Source organism: Salmo trutta, chromosome 13 (assembly GCF_901001165.1).
Source record: "Salmo trutta chromosome 13, fSalTru1.1, whole genome shotgun sequence".
In the NCBI taxonomy this organism is placed as follows: domain Eukaryota; kingdom Metazoa; phylum Chordata; class Actinopteri; order Salmoniformes; family Salmonidae; genus Salmo; species Salmo trutta.
In genome coordinates this window covers 22648216-22670379 of record NC_042969.1, presented here as the reverse complement: position 1 = coordinate 22670379, position 22164 = coordinate 22648216, and the positions used below count along the sequence as shown (strand labels likewise).

The window sequence follows — 22164 nt, the reverse complement described above, 5'->3', positions numbered from 1 at the left end:
AAATTTTTTTTAGATAATACAAGGAACTAAGTATATACCATGTTATTAAATAGGAGATTATAAAGGCTTGTGTGTAGGCTTGAAAGGCACAACGAATGGGGGCGACTGTGACACGTAAATAAAAATAAATGCAGGTCAGGGGTCGCATTACAGCCGCGCTCTGAAATCACCTGTGAGTCGGCGCGCACGTCATTCTGCATACCCGATGTGGGTGTACACAAGTTACTACGGACCTGTTGCACTCCAACTCTCATCACAAACATTTAACTCTCCTCTGCGGTGCAGCCTTTATTGAAGTTGAAATAGCATACGATATTTAATCTAGGAACATTTATCCAGGTAAGCTTAATGCATTGTTTGATTAATTTGTCACAGGTGCAAATGATTATACACGTTTGTAATTGATTTATTTTTTCTATAATCAACTGAAATATATACATTTGTAGTCTATATAAAACCTTGTGTGGTCATGTTCTGAGTAAGTAAATGGAAATGACCTGTCCATGTTAGTGTTGACGTTCATGTCTGCATATCATATCATATCAGTGATTCACTCAGAGAGTTGGTTGAATTGTATATTTTGGAGGTATTTGGCTGTTGCATTTCATAAGCGTTTCATTTATTAAGTGTAGTGTCAAAGTGAGGTCTCTCTATAGTAATCCAAGTCTTGCCTATCATTTAAATTTGCATACCAAAGAGTTCAAGAAACTTTGGCTGCATTCACACAGGCAGCCCAATTCTGGTCTTTTTTACACTAATTGGTCTTTTGACCTATAGCATCAGCTCTGAAAAAGATCTGATGTAATAAGAACTGATGTGATTGGTCAAAAGACCAATTAGTAGAAAAAAGATCAGAATTGGGTTGTCTGTGTGTTGGTGCTGCTCTGTAGTGAATGTGATTTCATTGGAATTTGATGGTTCAGTAAATGCTTTTAGAAATGTCTTTAGAACGTGGTATTTGAGGTAGTTTATCAATAAGGCAAAAGTATCAAAAGTTTGGTAACAGAATGATAACAGAAAAAGCAGTAATTGTCATTCTGTTACCAAATGTTACATCTGCACTGTATAAGTAAATAGGTTTTTAATTACATTTTAAGTGGAAATTGTTAACAGTAGTCCTTGTCCATAGAGTTGTATGGTTTGTTTAACTTTGCAATCCTTGTTTTTTGTTTAACACTAAAGTGAAAAATCTGAGTTGGCATCATTCTCTTACTGTGGAATTGCCTAATAGCTACAGTATTCTCAAATGTCTGTTTGTTTGACTAGGCAGGGAACGAACCCTTCAATACACCCTGGTTTATAAAAAAAAAAGGCACTTTCTGTCAGTGGTGTGGTTCACAAAGGTATAAGTCCCAAAATAGACTGTATAGACTCAAGCCATCTTCCTAAGATTCTGAGAGCAGACTATTTGAGACTACTGTGATTAGGTTTGCATTATGCCCACTCTTGTAGAAAAAGAAAAGTCCACTCTTCTCCATTGGACTCGCTACCTGTTCTGCTTAATAGGACAATATGGCTTTGAATAATGGCTTGCATCTATGGAATCAACAAAAACACTCACTATTTACTTTTATTGATTTCCCTCAAAATGGAAAGATTGTCGGCCGCCACCCCTGCCCGGATTCAAATAAAATGTTATTGGTCACATACACATGGTTAGCAGATGTTATTGGTCACATACACATGGTTAGCAGATGTTATTGGTCACATACACATGGTTAGCAGATGTTATTGGTCACATACACATGGTTAGCAGATGTTATTGCGAGTGTAGTGAAAAACTCTTGTGTCCCGCCTGATTTCCACAAAAGGAAAACTGTCTGCATTCCAGGGAGAGGACCGGAGCACTCCAATAGCATCTCTCGCTATCCCAGTGTCTCCTCTGGATCACAGGTCATACCATTCCACTGTTCCAAAAGTACCCTGGCCCGTTACATAATGGACAGAGACATCAGCTTGTGTGGTGTGCTGCTGCTCTCCATCTGTCAGAGATCGAGGGAATGTATACTGAATATAAGACTTGACATTAAAGAGCAGGGCCTTATTGAGTTGGAACGATTACAGAGTAAATCATGTGCAGAGGAGACAACTCCTTATTCTACACCACAGATAATCATCTTGGTTTGATCATTTCTTTCTGAATGACCTTTAGCATTGAGTAGAAATAAGTTGTATTGTTTCTAGACCCTGTGTGATTCTGTTGATGATCGTTGGCGACAGTGTAGCCTGCTCTGCTCTTACCCACAATGCTCGTCACATGGGCCCGGGTGTCGGAGTTAGCTGAGCTGCACCTGCCCGCTAATGTCAGCCTCCTGATTTAGCCACTCACACTTTATTAGAAACATACAGCAACATGTGTCCACTTCTTTTGAAGGTCATGTGGACACTGTGTTCAAGTAATGTTTATTTTACATGTGTAAGGCAAGACAAAATAAATTGCACACATATGAACTATTACTATGCAAAAACAGTCAACTGAAAATGGACTTTCCACCTTTTTAAGAAGGTTGTGCATAGGTGGGTACTGGTGTAACAATTTTATTGTAGGAAGGAATGTTGCTTCTATGATCACCACTTGTCCAGTTAACTTGAGTAATGCAAATGAAGTTACCAAAGTGTTTTCCCTTTCAGGTGTCCAGATTCAGAGCTGCAGCCACCTAGTAAAAGTCTAGAGGAGCCCTTCAGTGTGAGTGAAGAGGGTATCCACAGCTCAGAGGGTCAGAGGTCACCTAAAGCCTGCAGAACCAAAAAAACAACCCCAAAACTGTTCACTCCCAGCAAGCCCAGCTCCCAGAACTCAAGATACTTTGGAGGCAGTAGCATGAGCAGCAGTGTGGCTGACCTGCCCACCTTCTCCCCCAGCCTTTTCGCCCCCAGTGCCTTCAACTATGCTCGGCCACGCCAGTTCATCCAGTCTCAGCCAGCCTTTCAGGCCCCCAGCTACAAAGTCGCCCAGGCTCTGCCTCAGCCCAACGGGAACAGCAGCAAGGCCTCTCCTTCCTCTTCCAATCTGAGCTTCCCCATTTCCACCCCTGCATCCTCACAGCTGACGGTGTTCCCTCGTGATCCTCCTCCACCCTCCTCCGCTGCCCAGTCCATGTCCCCCTCTTGCGCCCCCATGCGCTCCACTATCACCCTCACCCCCAGGGCCTACGCCGGTGTCCCAGCCCCACCTGAGCCCAAGCCCCAGTCCTCTCCAGCTGCCTTCCTCTGCTCTGTCCTGCCCTCTCAGTCCACCCCACATTACAAGCCTGCTCCCATGTCTATTCCTCAGCCTCTATCCCCAGCTATCTCCCCCAACCCCCTGCCCAAGCCCAGGTTTGATGCCTCCCTGCACATGGGACAGGGACTGTCTCTCCCTACACAGAGCCTGCCTATGAGTCATTCTCCCCACTCTCTAACTCCCCCCCTAGTTTCCATGCCACAGCCCCCCTTTCCTCCTCCCTCATGTGTGTTTCTGCCTCCTAGCTACAGAGGGACCCCAAACATGTGAGTTTCTATATTTTTGAACAGTAAATAAAATGTCTAAATATTACTAGTGTGTAATAGCATTACGTTTTTAGTATTAATGGTTAATGGTTGTCTTCTGGCTATCCCGTTCTCGTTCCCTCCCCAGCCTTCCCAAGCCCACCCTGAAGAAGGCTAATGTTCCTAGGCCCCGCAACACGGATGAGGATATCCAGGGTTCCAAGAACGCCCTGATCCAGGATCTGGAGAAGAAGCTGCGTACCAAAGAGGCCCGTAGGCAAAACAGCCAGGTATCCATTTTTAACAAACTGACCTGGCGTCAGTGGGGAGGGAAATATTTGTTTTTGTGTGGATATACAGTACCAGTCAAAAGTTTGGAGACACCTACTCATTTATGGGTTTTTCTTTATTTTTACTGTTTTCTACATAGTAGAATAATAGTGAAGACATCAAAACTATGGAATCATGTAGTAATCAAAATATATTTTATATTTGAGATTCTTCAAAGTAGCCACCCTTTGCCTTGATGACAGCTTTGCACACTCTTGGCATTCTCTCAACCAGTTTCATGAGGTACTCACCTGGAAGGCATTTCAATTAACAGGTGTGCCTTGTTAAAAGTTAATTTGCGGAATTTCTTTCCTTAATGTGTTTGAGCCGATCACTTGTGTTGTGACAAGGTAGGGGTGGTACACAGAAGATAGCCCTATTTGGTAAAAGACCAAGTCCATATTATGGCAAGAACAGCTCAAAGAAGCAAAGAGAAACGTCCATCATTAATTTAAGACTTGAAGTTCAGTCAATACAGAACATTTCAAGAACTTTGAAGTTTCTTCAAGTGCAATCACCATCAAGCGCTATGATGAAACTGGCTCTCATGAGGACCGCCACAGGAAAGAAAGACCCAGAGTTAGAGTTACCAGCCTCAGAAATTGCAGCCCAAAGAAATGCTTCAGAGTTAAAGTAACAGACACATCTCAACATCAACTGTTCAGAGGAGACGGCGTCAATCAGGCCTTCATGGTCGAATTGCTGCAACGATACCACTACTAAAGGACACCAATAATAAGAAGAGACTTGCTTGGGCCAAGAAACATGAGCAATTGACATTAGATCGGTGGAAATCTGTCCTGTGGTCTGATGAGTCCAAATTTGAGATTTTTGGTTCCAACTGGCGTGTCTTTGTGACACAGAGTAGGTGAACGGATGATCTCCGCGTGTGTGGTTCCCACCGTGATGCATGGAGGAGGTGGTGTGATGGTGTGGGGTTTCTTTGCTGGTGACACTGTTAGTGATTTATTTAGAATTCAAGGCACATTTGACCAGCATGGCTACCACAGCATTCTGCAGTGGTACACCATCCCATCTGGTTTGGGCTTCGTGGGATTATAAATTGTTTTTCAACAGGACAGTGAACCAAAACACCTCCAGGCTGTGTAAGGGCTATTTGACCAAGAAGGAGAGTGATGGAGTGCTGCATGAGATGACCTGGTCTCCACAACCCAATTGGGAGAGTTTGGGATAAGTTGGACCTCAGTGAAGGAAAAGCAGCCAACAAGTGCTCAGCATATGTGGGAAGTCCTTCAAGATGGTTGGAAAAGCATTCCTCGGGAAGCTGGTTGAGAGAATGCCAAGAGTGCGCAAGCTGTCATGAAGGCAAAGGGTGGCTTATTTTGAAGAATATAAAATATATTTTGATTTCTATAACACCTTTGTTTTTTGTTACTACATGATTCCATAGGTGTTATTTCATAGTTTTGATGTCTTCACTATTATTCTAGTAAAAATAAAGAAACCCTGGAATGAGTAGGAGTGTCCAAACTTACAACTGGTACTGTATGTATGTAGATAGGGAAATGTATAGTATGTGAGTCAAGACAGATGCTACAATCTAAATGTTAGTTTATTCCCAAACCACATTTAAATAAGTATTTGTTTACTCCACTACCACATGAATTCTGTACATGAACATGTGTGGTTCCTATTTGATTTTAACCCATATCAGCGTGCATCAGACCATTTAATACCACAATGTGGACCTGGCAGCTATGCAAGAGGAAAAGTTAGATTTAGTCATTTATCATTCCCTTGTAGCCTTCCTATATTAATGTAATTAATGTCAAGGACACACAACATCCTTGATGCCAGGTTCATTCTTCAATAGAAACCAACTTCCAATGAATGGAGGCTTCAGTGGAATCCCAGGGGCTTAGTGGACCAGTGTACTATGATCAACACAAGGTAGCTGTTGTGTTGAAATAGACACAACAACATTGGAGGCTGCTCTATGGACAGATTTACTGGCACAGCTGGTCCCAATTCACTCCCTACCCCTTCCAACTTATCCATAACCCTTCCATGTTTGCAGATCTTAATAGGTAGAAAGATTTCAGTGGTGGAGTTTCTACCATATTGCTTCCAATTAACGAATTGGAACCTACTGGCATTTTGCAGTATACTGACTGACCAGTGGCTGGTTTCCTGTCTGTCTCTTGACAGAAGCTGTCCTATGAGGAGCGCATGGCTCGGAGGTTGCTGGGTCCAGATAACGCTGCCTCTGTCTTTGAGAATTCCTCTGACTCACAACCCGACCAGGTATAATCTACGCATATCACTTCTACATCATCCATTACAGCCCATTTGGTTTGTAGGAAAGTTATTTAGGGAGGTACCTACACTTAGACGTTTACATATGAGTCATTTAGCAGACGCTCTTATCCAGAGAGACTTAGTGCATTCATCTTAAGATAGCTAGGTGGGACAACCACATCACAGGCATAGAAAGTACACTTTTCCTCAATACAGTAGTTCACTTAGCTCAAGTCATTGTATTTAAAGAATACATATTTTGCCATGCTACTGTATGTTTCCAGATGTTCTGATAATAGTTTGTCAGGCTGGGAGCCGTCGTTACTAATAGTATGTGGGTTTTAGGTTAGACGGGATGTTCCCTGTACCGTGTGTGACTAGTCCCCTGTCACTGTCCATCACCCCTGAATCCTCCTCACACAATGGGACTGGCCTCTGGCTCTGTTGTCCTCGTCAGTCACAGGAGATAAGTCTACAGCCAATCCACAGCGCTCTTCAAAGAATGCAGCTAGAAATAGCAGGGGTGAAGATTGTGTTCCAAAGCAGCATGTTCCCAGGGATTTGTAGTGTAGGATGCTGGGAAGAGACCACCACACACACAGTACAACACGTGCCCACACCACAGGTATAGCCCCTAGCCCTTTACATCCAACCATCCCCATTGACCTTGTCATGTACTTAGAAAGATTAGAAAGTCTGGTTATTTAAAAAGGTTGTTTCAAAGTAATGCATTTCAGGAGAAGATGCAGCCTTGAACCTAGACAACCTTTGTGGGTCAACTTTTGTTGGCTAGTGTAGAGGCAGAGATGAATCGCAGCTTATAAACAGTATAGGAATGGTTTTACACACAGATGGGTCCATTGCATACTTTTAATTCCCAAATCTCTGTCCTCTCTTGCAGCCAGAATCACCAGAGGGACGTAACACCGGAGGAATATGGTACCTTTCACCAACGGACGACAAAAGCATGTGCATAAATTGATAGTACATTACATATTGGTATACAGTTTTGCTGGTATGGAATGTGTTCTGCATTACATAATGAAGCTGTAGGTGATGAGAGGAGACCAGAAAGAGGGGCGCAGTGCTCCACGTGAGGGTGGAGATATGTGTGAATGAGGCTTGAGTTCTGGGATTGGGAGGCAGGTTGTCTGATCCGGGTTGGGTTTCCTGGCACTGCCGTGTGTTTGTGCCGTTTCCACCGTCTACCACGGGCTCCGGTTCCCCCCCCGGCCATGCCGTAATGAGGACAATTATAGACCATGTACTGAGCGTGTTGACATGTCTCTCTGGCTGTGTGGCTTCCTCACTGGTATTTCCTGAGATTGCCTTGTCTTCCAATGATGTACTGTATGTAAAGGGCACATGCTGTGCTGCTTGAAGTGAGTTGGTTTAGGATCCATGGATGGACTTGTTGTTAATTTGCTTGTCAATGTTATGGGGTTTTCTGTACTGTTGTTCAGCATGAATGGTGATGCAGCACCATTCATTAGTTCAATTAGCTCTCTGAACCTGAAAAGATGAAGAGTGAGCTCTTTTGTCTGCATAAGAAATCCCTCATTCAGCCATCAGAGCAGTTATGAAAGCTCCTTTGTTTCTATCCTCTCTCCTTTCACTTTCTCGCTCTTTCATTCTCTCTCGCTCTTTCTTATTCTTTTTTTCAAGGGGCAAACACCACTCTGGTACTGATGTCAACGAGGGCTCAGCCATCCAGGAGAAGTGCTATGCCCCACGCTTCATCCAGGTCCCCCAGGACCTCACGGTGGAGGAGGGCAGGTTCTGTAGGATCGACTTCAAGGTACAGAACTGGATACGCTCTAATCAGTTTAGTAATGCATGTTGATAGCTGGGATCCATTTCCTATGTAGGAACTTATTGCTGAGGTATCTTCTGTAAAGACCTTGTTGAACTATGACACTGACTCATGCAACACTTTTATTCAAGTGTAATGAAAGCCTCTGGTGACCTAACATGAAACCCAATAGCCCCTGTGAATAGAATAACCAGGTTGTAAAAGCTGCGCTCTACTCCCTATCACCCCCCCACTCTGGGCCCTTGCACTACGCCCCCTCATGACCCCCTAGTAGTCGACACTACAGTCCACACTCTCTCAGGGTCCTATTCATTAGCACACACCGTATCAATTTATTTTCTTATTGGGCAAGTTCAGGTTGTCCCTCAATGTTCCAGTCAGTTTTTTTCCTAATGAATACACCTCTTGCTGTGCCTTCAGGTGGGGGGTCTGCCCACCCCAGACGTGGCCTGGTACCTGGATGGTAAAGCCATCCGTCCGGACGACTACCACAAGATGCTGGTGTGTGAGAAGGGCGTGCACTCCTTCATCATCGAGATCGTGACGGTGCATCACGCCGGAGTCTACGAGTGTATTGCCAGGAACCGCGCCGGGGAGAACCGCTTCTCCATGAAACTGGAGGTTATCGGTAAGGGCTGTTTTGACTACTGTCAAATGAATTCCCATCGCTTAGCATTGATGACACTGCTCCACCTTCACCCCAACCCTTCATCTCCTCTCCAGCCCAGGAGGTGCTTCGCCCCCCTACCTTCGTCCAGAAGATGCTGAACTCTCGTGCCTTGGAGGGGGACACAGTGAGGTTAGAGTCTAAGGTGGCTGCCTCCCCTCCACCAAAGCTCTTCTGGAAGAAGGACAAAGACATGCTACGCATTGACCCCACCAGAATGAGGTGGGTGGAACTTCAATTCCATCACTTTCAGGACGTTTGTACAGCTTTTTTAGAAGGAGAAATACTCACCGTAGAGATTGTAATTTCTGTCCCTTAGCTGAGTAGAATATGTCTGAAGTGTACATGTGCTAATTAGCTGATATAGCTTTGCTAGGTAATGTGAACCTCTTAGCTGAAAGTGAGAGGTTCTATTGATTCCATAAGAGGCTAACCCAGGCCTGATGTCTGTCTCCCAGCCTGTACCAGGACGGCACAGGAAGTCAATGCCTGCTCATTGAGAGGCTAGTCAAATCTGATGCAGGCTGGTACACCCTGTCTGCCATCAATGAGGCCGGCATGTCCACCTGCAATGCCAGACTGGATGTAGGAAGTAAGTGGACCTTGTGCACTTGTGCGTGCGTGGTTTGAAGTTAAGCACAGACTAGTGTTCAGTTCAGAGGTAAATTGGCTGTTCCCTGTCCATGGTAGCTGTTTAGAATTCAACTCATAAACACCACAAAAGCTTTGGCCATCAACCTCCTGTGGCCCTACACAGCTGTCCTCATGCTGACATCTGCACTAGTGGGACAAGCGGGGATTACAGCCGAGACAGACAACGTAACCTTGCACTCAGAATGTCTGCTATGGCAGGGCAGTGAAATGGCACACTGCACTACTGTACTATGAATTACCAGTGTTGTACAATAACTTATGTACTGTAGCAGCAGGGGGAAATGTTGTTATTCAATATTCGTAGCACTTTCTCCTGTTAGAATGAAGCAGAGGCCTCTTTCTAGCTTGTTTCTCCAGTGTAAATAGAGGGTAATTCCCTGGAATGTATCCCTTGTCCCGCAAATGGTTGCCATGGCAGTGCAGGCTGATTAGAAACCCATAGCAGATATATTACTAGGGAAATGCGGGCCTGGCTGGCTATTGTATTTCCCCTCGATCACATAACATGCCATCTGTTATGCGGACTGAGAGCGGCCATGATGAAGTTAACCTCCATTCAGCCTAGCTCGCTGAAGTCAAGTCTGTAATGGATCAGGTGAGAGTGCGTATTTTGCTGTCCACTCGGGCTTACTAAATGGAAAAACTGACGACTTTGCTCATATAATTGTCTCCGCGCTGTAATATCAGGCTCCAAATGTACAGTAACATTTGGCCGTGCACTCTGCTGACCAGAAGGAAAGCTCGTCTTTCGACCCCCAAGGGTTGAATCTGTAACTGGAGCTGGGGCTTAATACATCTCTTATATAAGCTGTTATACCAGAGCGGTTTCTCTGGTTATTTTAGGAAACTCTCTTAGGATATCTACACATTCCTCCTCCTGTGGATTAGGAGAACCAACCATTTCTCAGAATGTTTAAAATAATAGGTTGGTAACATTTGACAACGACCGGCTTTATTTAAATGTTTTATTACCTGGCTCAAACACATTTCCTCTATTATTGCATTAGAGGTTCAAGGGTTCTATTCTGAATATATCCTGACCTTTTTATTCCATTCTGTCTCTGCAGCTCGCACCAACAAGCCTGCCCCCCCTACAGGCAAGCATTTTAAAGTCCCCCTACTCAGCCATCTCCCCATCCTGACTCCGGACCCCCCCCAGCACACGGCCCCCCTTTATGAGAGTGAGGAGCTTTAGACGACACTAAACCAGCAGTATAATAACCTGTTGTACCCCTCTGCTTCACTTTATACTGGTCTATCAGTCACTCTGTCCACTGAGGCAGTCATGTTGTCTGTCTGGGGGAGGAAATTAAAATCAGATACCCACAGTGCCTCAGTCTTAACCCAGGACACCTCACCAGTCCCTGCATTTGTCAAACACTTTAGTTTGAGTCCTTCTGGGGCTTTTTTTAATCAAGGTTGGCCTGGTCAGATGGTGTCCTCAACATCATCCTCTAGTATGGTGAAGCTTACCTGGCCCGAGCACAGACCTTTGTCAAATGCTGTCTCTGTGGTTTGCTGTTCTAGTTGATAGAGAATGAATCATGTATTGTCTCCAGACATGTAACTCTTTTGAAGTTCCTTTATGAAAAGCAGGATTTTTATGACTGCTGTTTCAATTGAGACTCTCTCTTTCTGGTTTTAAAGGTACAATTATTTTAATGTATAAACTATTTATTGGACAATTCTGAAATGTAAATGGTTGCCTTCACCCAAATTTACAACAACCGAGGTCTGATTCTGACCATAGAAAAACATTTTGTGAAGTCTTATGTACCGTGTATGTGAAATTGAATGAATGCGTAATAAAGTTTTACTGACCTTAACACAGGTGGTCTCATTTCACTTTCAAAATATATAGCAAATTGAGTTCTTATAGATGGGAAGCATTGTAGCATGCAGTTTTTCATGAAGAAAATCAAAACATTTTTACTTGTTATGCAGATGACCGACCTTTGTGTGAAGGGAAAACTGGTAAATATAAGACCCAGGTCCCTTTTGACACAGCACCTAGCAACCACAGGAAGTCAAAGCCCTTTGGACCAAGGTGAAGTCTCTTCATCCTGTGCTGATAAGGCCCAGACATTTCATACACAATCATGCCCTCTGTTATACTGTTTATCTGGCTGTATTGGGCCCCTCTAGGATGTATTCTGGTGAATCGACTCATCACACGCTACTGTTTATCCTGTTGCCTAGTCATATGTACCCCTGCACATCGACTGGGTACTGGTACCCTGTGTATATAGCTGTTATCGTTACTCATTGTGTAAGTAAGTATTTCACTGTTAGTCTACGAAACGTGAGGAATAACATTTGAAGTGCTTGACAATGTCCTCTCCATACTCAATGATAGACAGTTTAAAAAAAAATAATAATAGTGGTCGTGTCTCGCTCTGAGTATAGTATGTCCATTTGTTGGGGAAAAGTTTAGTCAACGCTGACTGCAGCCTTGATGGTTTCCCAATAATATCATGAGCAACCAGAGGGGGAAAAGTCTGACATTATCTGAGCGTTCAGATCTCCACATCGCTCTCCTTGTCGTTGTCATGGTCACCATCGTAGAACTCATTGGCTGCCTCTGGCCTGTAAAGAGAACAAGCTATTTAGTTCCAGACTATCCCACACCATACTAATGTCAGTTACTATATACACGTAGACTAAGGCTGGGATTCAATCCAATCGTGTTGTCGGCGATGTGCGTGCAGACACCACATCCATGGTAAATGCTGCATTTGTCGGCGCAATCGAATTGAATCCTGTCCTTGGTCATATTGATTCCTTTAACATGTGTCACAGAGCTGGGACGATAAAACAAGTTACATTGCCTTCCTCTTACCGAGGCATTTTGCTACACAACACTCCTGTAGATTGTTCTAAAACAAATACTTGGTCAACAGTAATGGGCTTTGCATTATGTTGATTCCTGATATGAAAGTATCTGCCTGTTTCACTGTTGGCTACTGTGTGAGATGCATTCTGAGAGCACAAGCACATGTAGGCCATCATTGTAAATAAAAATGTGTTCTCAAATGACTTGCCTAGTTAAATATAAATTAAGAAAATGACCGTTGCTCAAACTGCTATTGTGGGAAAAAGTTAAGCAACTACTGTTCTAGCTACAGAGAGGAAAGTCACAGCTTTCTGTATAATTTCTCACCTCTTGCTATTGAGTTCATGACACCACTTTAGAACCGCAGTGGGCTGTGGTTTTGATGTGCCCGCAGAGAGCGATTTGCAGTGAATTGGCCTACAAATCAGCTGGGCTAGACAATCTGTACCCTCTCTAAAATTATCAGCCGCCATTGCTGCAACCCCCTATTACCAGTCTGTTCAACCTCTCTTTCGTATCGTCTGAGATTCCTAAAGATTGGAAAGCTGCCGCGGTCATCCCCCTCTTCAAAAGGGGGTGACACTCTAGACCCAAATTGTTAGACCCATATCCATCCTGCCCTGCCTTTCTAAAGTCTTCAAAAGCCAAGTGAACAAACAGATCACTGACCATTTAGAATGCCACCATACCTTCTCCGCTGTGCAATCTGGTTTCCGAGCTGGTCACGGGTGCACCTCAGCCACGCTCAAGGTACTAAACGATGTCATAACCGCCATCGATAAAAGACAGTACTGTGCAGCCGTCTTCATCGACCTTGCCAAGGCTTTCAACTTTGTCAATCACCGTATTCTTATCGGCAGACTCAACAGCCTTGGTTTCTCAAATGACTGCCTCACCTGGTTCACCAACTACTTCTCAGAGTTCAGAGTGTCAAATCGGAGGGCCTGTTGTCCGGACCTCTGGCAGTACCACAGGGTTCAATTCTCGGGCCGAATCTTCTCTGTATATATCAACGATGTCGCTCTTGCTGCGGGTGATTCCTTGATCCACCTCTACGCAGACGACACCATTCTGTATACATCTGGCCCTTCTTTGGACACTGTGTTAAACTTAAAAACAAGCTTCAATGCCATACAACACTCCTTCCGTGGCCTCTAACTGCTCTTAAATGCTAGTAAAACTAAATGCATGCTCTTCAACCAATCGCTGCCCGCACCCGCCCGCCCAGCATCACTACTCTGGACGGTTTTGACTTAGGTATTTGTAGTTGTCCACATATTCTAGGTGTCTGGCTAGACTGTAAACTCTCCTTCCAGACTCATTAAGCATCTCCAATCCAAAATTAAATCTAGAGTCGGCTTCCTATTTCGCAAGCAAAGCCTCCACTCACGCTGCCAAACACCCTCGTAAAACTGACTCTTCTACCGATCCTCGACTTCGGCGATGTCATTTACAAAATAGCCTCCAACACTCTACTCAGCAAACTGGATGCAGTCTATCACAGTGCCAACCGTTTTGTCACCAAAGCCCCATATACCACCCACTACTGCGACCTGTATGCTCTTGTCGGCTGGCCCTCGCTACAACTGAAGTCGGAAGTTTACATACGCCTTAGACAAATAAAATCACATTTATTTGTCACATACACATGGTTAGCAGGTGTTAATGCAAGTGTAGCGAAATGCTTGTGCTTCTAGTTCCGACCATGCAGTAATATCTAACAAGTAATATAACCTAACTATTTCACAACAACTACCTTATACACACACAAGTGTAAAGGAATGAATAAGAACATGTACATACAAATATATAAATGAGTGATGGCCGAACAGCATAGGCAAGATGCAGTAGATGGTATAGAGTACATTATATACATATAAGATGAGTAATGTAGGGTACGTAAACATTATATAATATAAAGTGGCTAGTGATAAATTGATTACATCAATTTTACCATTATTAAAGTGGCTAGAGTTGAGTCAGCATGTTGGTAGCAGCCACTCAATGTTAGTGATGGCTGTTTAATAGTCTGATGGCCTTGAGATAGAAGCTGTTTTTCAGTCTCTCGGTCCCCGCTTTGATGCACCTGTACTGACCTCGCCTTCTGGATGATAGCGGGGTGAACAGGCAGCGGCTCGGGTGGTTGCTGTCCTTGATGATCTTTTTGGCGTTCCTGTGACAGCGGGTGGTGTCCTGGAGGGCAGGTAGTTTGCACCCGGTGATGCGTTGTGCAGACCTCACTACCCTCTGGAGAGCCTTCTGGTTATGGGCGGAGCAGCTGCCGTATCAGGCGGTGATACAGCCCGACAGGATGCTCTCGATTGTGCATCTGTAAAAGTTTGAGTGTTTTTGGTGACAAGCCAAATTTCTTCAGCCTCCTGAGGTTGAAGAGGCGCTGCTGCGCTTTCTTCACCATGCTGTCTGTGTGGACCATTTCAGTTTGTCAGTGATGTGTACGCCGAGGAACTTAAAAAACACTCTCCACCACTGTCCCGTCAATGTAGATAGGGGGCTGCTCCCTCTGCTGTTTCCTAAACTCAGTTTTTCCACAATTCCTGACATTTAATCCTAGTAAAAAATTCCCTGTTTTAGGTCAGTTAGGATCACCACTTTATTTTAAGAATGTGAAATGTCAGAATAAAAGTAGAGAATCATTTCAGGTTTTATATCTTTCATCACATTCCCAGTGGGTCCGAAGTTGACATCCACTCAATTAGTATTTGGTAGCATTGCCTTTAAATTGGGTGAAACGTTTTAGGTAGCCTTCCACAAGCTTCCCACAATAAGTTGGTTGAATTTTGCCCCATTCCTCCTGACAGAGCTGGTGTAACCGAGTCAGGTTTGTAGGCCTCCTTGCTCACATACGCTTTTTCAGTTCTGCCTACAACCTTTCTATCGGATTGAGGTCAGGGCTTTGGGAGTATGCCTGGGGTCATTGTCCATTTGGAAGACACATTTGCAACCAAGATTTAACTTCCTGACTGATGTCTTGAGATGTTGCTTCAATATATTCACATAATTTTTCTTCCTCATGATGCCATCTATTTTGGGAAGTGCACCAGTCCCTCCTGCAGCAAAGCACCCCCACAACATGATGCTGCCACCCCCATGCTTCACGGTTGGGATGGTGTTATTCGGCTTGCAAGCTTCCCTCTTTTTCCTCCAAACATAACGATGGTCATCATGGCAAAACAGTTATATTTTTGTTTCATCAGACATGAGGACATTTCTCCAAAAAGTACAATCTTTGTCCCCATGTGCAGTTGCAAACCGTAGTCTGGCTATTTTATGGCGGTTTTGGAGCAGTGGCTTCTTCCTTGCTGAGTGGCCTTTCAGGTTATGTTGATATAGGACTCGTTTTACTGTGGATATAGATACTTTTGTACCTGTTTCCTCCAGCATCTTCACATGGTCCTTTGCTGATGTTCTGGGATTGATTTGCACTTTTCGCACCAAAGTACGTTCACCTCCAGGAGACAGAACGCATCTCCTTCCTGAGCGGTATGACGGCTGCGTGGTCCCATGGCGTTTATACTTGCGTACTATTGTTTGTACAGATGAACATGGTATTTTAAGGTGTTTGGAAATTGCTCACAAGGATGAACCAGACTTGTGGAGGTCTACAATTTTTTTTCTGGGGTCTTGGCTGATTTCTTTTGATTTTCCCATGATGTCAAGCAAAGAGGCACTGAGTTTGAAGGTAGGCCTTGAAATACATCCACAGGTACACCTCCAGTTGACTCAAATTATGTCAATTAGCCTATCAGAAGCATCTAAAGCCATGACATCCTTTTCTGGAATTTTCCAAGCTGTTTAAAGGCACAGTCAACTTAGTGTAATGTAAACTTCTGACCCACTGGAATTGTGATAGTGAATTATAAGTGAAATAATCTGTTTGTAAACAATTGTTGGAAAAATTACTTGTGTCATGCACAAAGTAGATGTCCTAACCGTCTTGCCAAAACTATAGTTTGTTAACAAGAAATTTGTGGAGTGGTTGAAAAACAAGTTAATAACTCCAACCTAAGTGTATGTAAACTTCCGACTTCAACTGTACATATTTGTCGCCAAACCCACTGGCTCCAGGTCATCTATAAGTCTTTGCTAGGTATAGCTTCGCCTTATCTCAGCTCACTGGTCACCATAGCAACACCCACCCGTAGCACGCGCTCCAGCAGGTTTATCCCACTGGTCATCCCCAAAGCCAATACCTACTTTGGCCGCCTTTCCTTCCAGGTCTCTGCTGCCAATGACTGGAACGAATTGCAAAAATCGCTGAAGTTGGAGACTTATAGCTCCCTCACTAACTTTAAGCATCAGCTATCTGTGTAGCTTACCGATCGCTGCAGCTGTACATAGCCTAACTTTCTACCACAACCCCATATTGTTTTTATTTAGATGTGCAAAAAAAGTCACTCCAGTGTTAATTTGCTAAATTGTAATACTTCGCTACTATGGCCTATTTATTGCCTTACCTCCTTACTCCATTTGCACACACTGTATATAGATTTTTCTATTGTGTTATTGACTGTACGTTTGTTTATCCCATGTGTAACTCTGTGATGTTGTTTGTGTCGCACTGCTTTGCTTCATCTTGGCCAGGTCGCAGTTGTTAATGAGAACTTGTTCTCAACTGGCCTACCTGGTTAAATAAAGGTGAAATTATTTTTATTTAAAAAAATTAACAGGTAGCCAAGGCCTAGCGCTGGAACGTTTGTAGGACATTAGCCTACATTTACTGATAGAGTATTCAACTAGCCTACATAGCAACAATCATATTTAGAGTTAGCAATCTAGTGTTTTGAGTTCCCACTTCCTTAGGTGGTAAATAATATTGCCAATATGCACAAGGATTTAGCAAATTTTCTGAAGTGTCATAAATAAAATCTAGATCCTATTTTGACAGGTTGCACATCAATCATGCATTCCCTGTATTGTTTAGATTATTTTTTTTAAATGTACTTTTTTAATCATAGGCTACCATCTCAGTTTTCTTACTTGGCACTGGAATTGATTTTGTTTGCTAGAGACCTGCAACTGTCCATAAAAAAAAAATATATTGCGTAAAAGTTATATTTATCACAATCTGACTTTGTCCATATTTGTCCAACAAAATGTACGTTTATTGCGATATGAATTGATTTTCCCCATACTGCCCAGCTCTAGCGTCACATATGGCAGTGTGTGTTGACCTGGAATAGTTGTCCTCTGAGCCCCTCTCATCTGGGTCTCCCTCGTCAGTGCGCTCGTAGCTCAGGATGTCCGAGGGCACGTCGTGGATCTGGACACTGGGGGAGTGGTTCAACATCTTCAAGTTCTCAAAGACCGTTGAACGGATCTGCTCCAGGTACTAAACAAGCACAAGATGGAGATAAATGACTTACACCATGGAGAGAATTCTGTTTGAATTGTTAAACAGTATGTAGACTGTGGTTCAGAAAGAGAGAGGGAGAACCGCATGCTGTATGTCCTCAAACTGACCTGTCGGGAGTTCTGGTTCTCTATCCTGGTGCTGACGTCTGGGTGGAGTGTGAAGTCTGGAGCAAAATACTCAAAGTACTCTGAAGGGGTGAGGAGAAAAAAATGAGCAAATGGAAAAACAGTGGCAGAAGAGCTTAGGCTTGCTCGCTTACCGCTATAGGGCAGCTCATCACTAATTGGCTCATCAACCAGGAGAGAGGTCTCATAGGTCCTGGAATAGAAGAGCAACCGAGTTCATTCTTAAGTGGTTCCATATACACTGTGAGAATGTTCTCTTGGTCTCCATCAAAAACAACTGTCTCCTAATCTCCCCACTATAGTTCAGTTACAGCACTGAGAGAAATGAGCCCTCACCAGCATCTGGCCACGTTGCGTACTGTGTACCCTCCTCCTCCCAGTACCAGCAGGGGAATCCTGAAGCTCTTCACAAACTCCACACACTCCCTATAGAAAACATGTACCCTGGGTGAGAGTTTACCATAACCTGGCTCCTGTGTTAAATTGGTACAGGATTGGTTTTCTATAATCCCTTAAATTTGTTCTCCTACCAACAGGTGGCAGTGCATCCTCATAATATAGAGTACATTGAAATCCATCCTCCAAACATGTATCCTTATCACTATTAAGACACTTACCCATAAAGCTGTGTTCAAAGGCCATTTAAGACTGATTTAAGTGTTGGTGAGGGTTATAATGTATTATTTATTGAGCAAGACACCTACCCATGGCCTCGTATACTGAGGTTGAAGCACCCTAATCTGTCACAGCCCAGAGAGTCAGCCCCACACTGTCAATGACAAGAGGTACATGTGAGTCCCATACTCAATACCACAATTCATGCAAAATACCACTGATGATCTCTGGCTGCCAAATTATCACCTGAAGAACGATACAGGTTGGCTGGTAGAAGTCCACCACTTGCTTGATGACTGGCTGAAAGAGTTGCCTGTAGCCTAAAACAGAGTGATATAATGTTAAGGTATTGGACACATGGAAGAAAATTCATCCTTTCAATAATTTTTGATATTGACAAAGTGATATAATTGATCCCCTATCAAAAATAAGGAAACGTCTGTTGTTGGATATTATCCTGCATACTATCAGACCTTCTGAACTGTAACAGCCATCAGATAGATGTAAATAGTTTAGAGTGCATGTAAACTACCAGTCAGGCAGCCTAACATCTGATAATAGCACTCCCCAGGGACATCTCAATGGCCTCAGTCTAATAGCACTATCAGAGTGGAGCGCCAGAGAGCCAGCCTGAGTGGGAGATCCAGGAAGGACACTACTCACTCTGGTCATCGATCCCATCCCGGAGAGGCACGTTTAGGCAATAGTACCGGCCACTCTCAGCCCCTACCTCATACATGTCACCTATGGGACAAAACAGACAATATTTGTTTAAACAAAGAATAAGCTCATTAAGACAACCTCTATTGTCCCATAGAGATATTCAATAATTTTGTAATTAAGACAAACTCAAATCAAATGTTATTGGTCACATACACATGGTTAGCAGATGTTAATGCGAGTGTAGCGAAATGCTTGTGCTTCTAGTTCCGACAGCGCAGTAATATCTAACAAGTAATCTAACAATTCCACAAATACCTAATACACACAAATCTAAAGGAGTGAATGAGAATATGTACATATAAGTATATGGATGAGCGATGGCCGAGCGGCATATTCAAGGTGCAGTAGATGGTATAAAATACAGTATATACATGTGATATGAGCAATGTAAGATATGTAAACATGATTAAAGTGGCATTATTTAAAGTGCCATTGTTTAAAGTGACTAGTGATCCATTTATTAAAGTGGCCAGTGATTGAGTCTCAATGTAGGCAGCAGCCTCTCTGAGTTAGTGATTGCTGTTTAGCAGTCTGATGGCCTTGAGATAGAAGCTGTTTTTCAAATCTCTCTGTCCCAACTGTATCTGTATTTCTGGTTTTAACAGCTTTAATATGGCTTGTCTTACCTGTCCCTGGAAAGAAGTAGTTCCCGTACTTGTGGAAGGATACAGTCATGACCCGATCAGTCAGGTAGAAGGCTTCCTGCACCCCATCACCATGGTGAATGTCAATGTCTATGTACAACACACGCGGGTGGTACCTAAAGGGACATTTACATTATTAGTTGTTAGAGATCCTTAGCGGGACGTGAACCCACAAAATGGACAAAAACATAATAAAAAGACTGTAGGGGTGCTTTGCTCTTACTTCAGAAGCTCTAGTATACTGATGACAATGTCATTCACATAGCAAAATCCAGAGGCCTGAAAACCAAAACAAATGAAATCATGATATCATAGAGCTGTACATAGGCAGGTGACCAGAGGCCGTAGAAATAAATTGTCTTGACAAAGAAACAAAATGTTGCCTAATTCTTACCTCAAATTTCTTAGCATGATGAAGACCCCCGGCCCAGTTGATGGCGATGTCACATATCTGCAAAGCAACGGTCCCGATCATTGATCAAATCTAAATCTGGTCAACAATTTACCTGGCTGTATAAATTGCTGAATGGGTCTTAATAAATATGTCCGAGCCGTAAATAGAATACATTTATAACAGAAAATAAGATGAGTTTGCTGGGGGGGCATACCTTGTGGTTTAGCTGTGTTGCTCCCTGTAGAGATGCTCCTGTATACCTGGAGCAGAACTCAAACAGGCCTGGGAATACAGGGCTGACAGAGGACACGTTACCTTTATACAAGCCACATAGATAGATCAACAGCTGCACATTACACTGATCATAATATTACATGAGTCAAAAGAACATTCTGTACTTTGACAAATATGTATTTCACACAAAAGATCTTAGTCACATGAATCCAAATATACGCCAGGGAGTAATGTAAGCTAATACATTATAGAAGATGATAAGACATTCTCACCAGTCATCCCCAACATTAAAGGTGTTGAGACTCTTTGTGAAACCCTGCATATTGTTGGGGCTGACCTTCTGCAGAAAGTCAATGTAATCTTCTGAGTGGAATCGGCACATGTCATGTTGTGAGGCTTTGTATGGTTTGAAAACCTGTGAAACAAGGACCATTCAAATTAACATGGTGTCAAGAAGGACATGAACTTGTCTGGTTTAATCAGGGCCTATTCATTTAGCTGATTATGTTGCAAAACGTTTCTTAAACGAAGCAAACAGACATAAACGGGGAGGGACCTACCTGAATTTGGCCAATAGAAACCCTTGTTTTAGTTGCAAAACTGTTTGGACTAATGATTACATCCCCAACCTTTTCAGCATGTTTATCATCAGCAGGACTTACCTGCATCTTTTTGTAGAGGCCATAGTGCAAAACAAGGCTGTGCGTCAGCGAGAGACGATGGGGTTTCATAGGGTGACCAGCACCTTGATAAGGAAAGGAAAACATGTGTCCGTGGATTGTCCTCTCATATGCAGTTATCAATGTCCTGATTTCTCTGTGGTTCTTCTGCGTGATGCTATCATTCATAACATGCCAGCTAAATAGCTGTAGAATAAAGAAACTCTTGCAAACACACGACTAATAGCTAGTAACGTTAGCGAGTTCAATTCACCTGATTGCTAGCAGAAATAAGAATCTAATACTAAAGTTAGCTATCGAGCTAATCACAAATTGAAGAGGAAATAGTAGGTAGCCTAGCGGTTAAGAGCGTTGGGCCAGTTACCGAAAGGTCGCTGGTTCGAATCCCCTAGTTGACTAGCTGAAAAATCCTTCAATATGTCATTGAGCACTTAACTCTAATTACTCCTGTAAGTCGCTCTGGATACGAGCGTCTGCTAAATAACAACAATTTAAATAGTTAGCTAGCCGGCTTCTTATTAACATGCTAATCTGCTTCGTGCCTTTTGTAACCAAAATGAATCTTACCATAATGAAAGTTCCCCACATCCGGATCATAAAAATATGCTGTTCTGTTGGACATTGCAAAAGAGACTTCTTGCTTTTTCTACCGTTCGCTGGGTATTTGTTCGCCACTGTAAATGTATCTTTCCTTCATTTAGAAAGTAGTCGCCATTGTAAACAGCGAGTAAAACATACGTCATTGTCCAGCGACAAGCGAAGGGGGCGGGCAAAGACAGTACCAAAGTTTATGTATAGTGTACCCGATTTGCCACCAATCACCCCATTAAAAGGTGGAAACATTTTACCAATCACACAATTCATATGGTGAATGTGGTATCCCATACGCCACATGTGTGGTACGTGTTACCTTTGAATAGTGATTCAGAACCACACATTGTACTGTGTGATACGCGACATTTTCAATGGTGATTTGAACTAAGACTGAGTGCGCATGTTCGCCATAGAAGCCAACCCCAAAACCTTTCCCGGGAGTTTGTGTGATTGGTAAAATGATTCCACCTTTTAATGGGGTGATTGGTGACTAATCGGGTGAATATCCGCCCTAACAATTGGAGTCGTTGACCACAAAGCGGCACAGCGGGCTGTCCAGCGTCCACCTATGCATTCTTTGCATTGGAGTAATTGTATTTTTGTAACAAAATATATTTAACTAGGCAAGTCAGTTAACCTCTACAGGATCGGTGGGTTCCCCGCTGGAGGTTGAGCTAACGTAGGCTAATGCGATTAGCATGAGGTTGTAAGTAACAAGAATATTTCCCAGGACATAGACATATCTGATATTGGCAGA

The 22164-nt window shown here is 43.3% G+C and overlaps 2 protein-coding genes across 5 annotated transcripts; one reads left to right on the top strand and one right to left on the bottom strand.

Annotated features, from left to right (window-relative positions):
• The first annotated feature begins 169 nt into the window (after positions 1-169).
• Positions 170-11017, top strand: LOC115205460 (myotilin-like). Of its 3 annotated transcripts, none has more exons than XM_029771452.1 (10): positions 171-339; positions 2632-3489; positions 3617-3758; positions 5968-6063; positions 6959-7026; positions 7723-7855; positions 8291-8498; positions 8594-8759; positions 8996-9129; positions 10259-11017. In XM_029771452.1, the coding sequence occupies exons 2-10, from the start codon at positions 2822-2824 to the stop codon at positions 10384-10386; spliced, it is 1743 nt and encodes a 580-aa protein (XP_029627312.1). In that variant the 5' UTR covers positions 171-339; positions 2632-2821; the 3' UTR covers positions 10387-11017. The 3 variants fall into 3 exon arrangements, with proteins under 3 accessions (XP_029627314.1, XP_029627312.1, XP_029627313.1); XM_029771453.1 differs by having other exon boundaries at positions 173-339; positions 6959-6996; XM_029771454.1 differs by lacking the exon at positions 8996-9129 and having other exon boundaries at positions 170-339.
• On the bottom strand, positions 10836-21753 carry LOC115205461 (histone deacetylase 3). Of its 2 annotated transcripts, XM_029771455.1 has the most exons (15): positions 21381-21753; positions 20796-20878; positions 20406-20548; positions 20114-20195; positions 19900-19956; positions 19729-19784; positions 19488-19621; positions 18802-18882; positions 18385-18458; positions 18228-18292; positions 17860-17949; positions 17658-17716; positions 17506-17585; positions 17217-17374; positions 10836-11777 (listed from the first exon to the last, which is right to left on the bottom strand). In XM_029771455.1, the coding sequence occupies exons 1-15, from the start codon at positions 21433-21435 to the stop codon at positions 11708-11710; spliced, it is 1287 nt and encodes a 428-aa protein (XP_029627315.1). In that variant the 5' UTR covers positions 21436-21753; the 3' UTR covers positions 10836-11707. The 2 variants fall into 2 exon arrangements, with proteins under 2 accessions (XP_029627315.1, XP_029627317.1); XM_029771457.1 differs by lacking the exons at positions 20796-20878; positions 21381-21753 and having other exon boundaries at positions 20114-20214; positions 20406-20487.
• Positions 21754-22164: the final 411 nt, after the last annotated feature.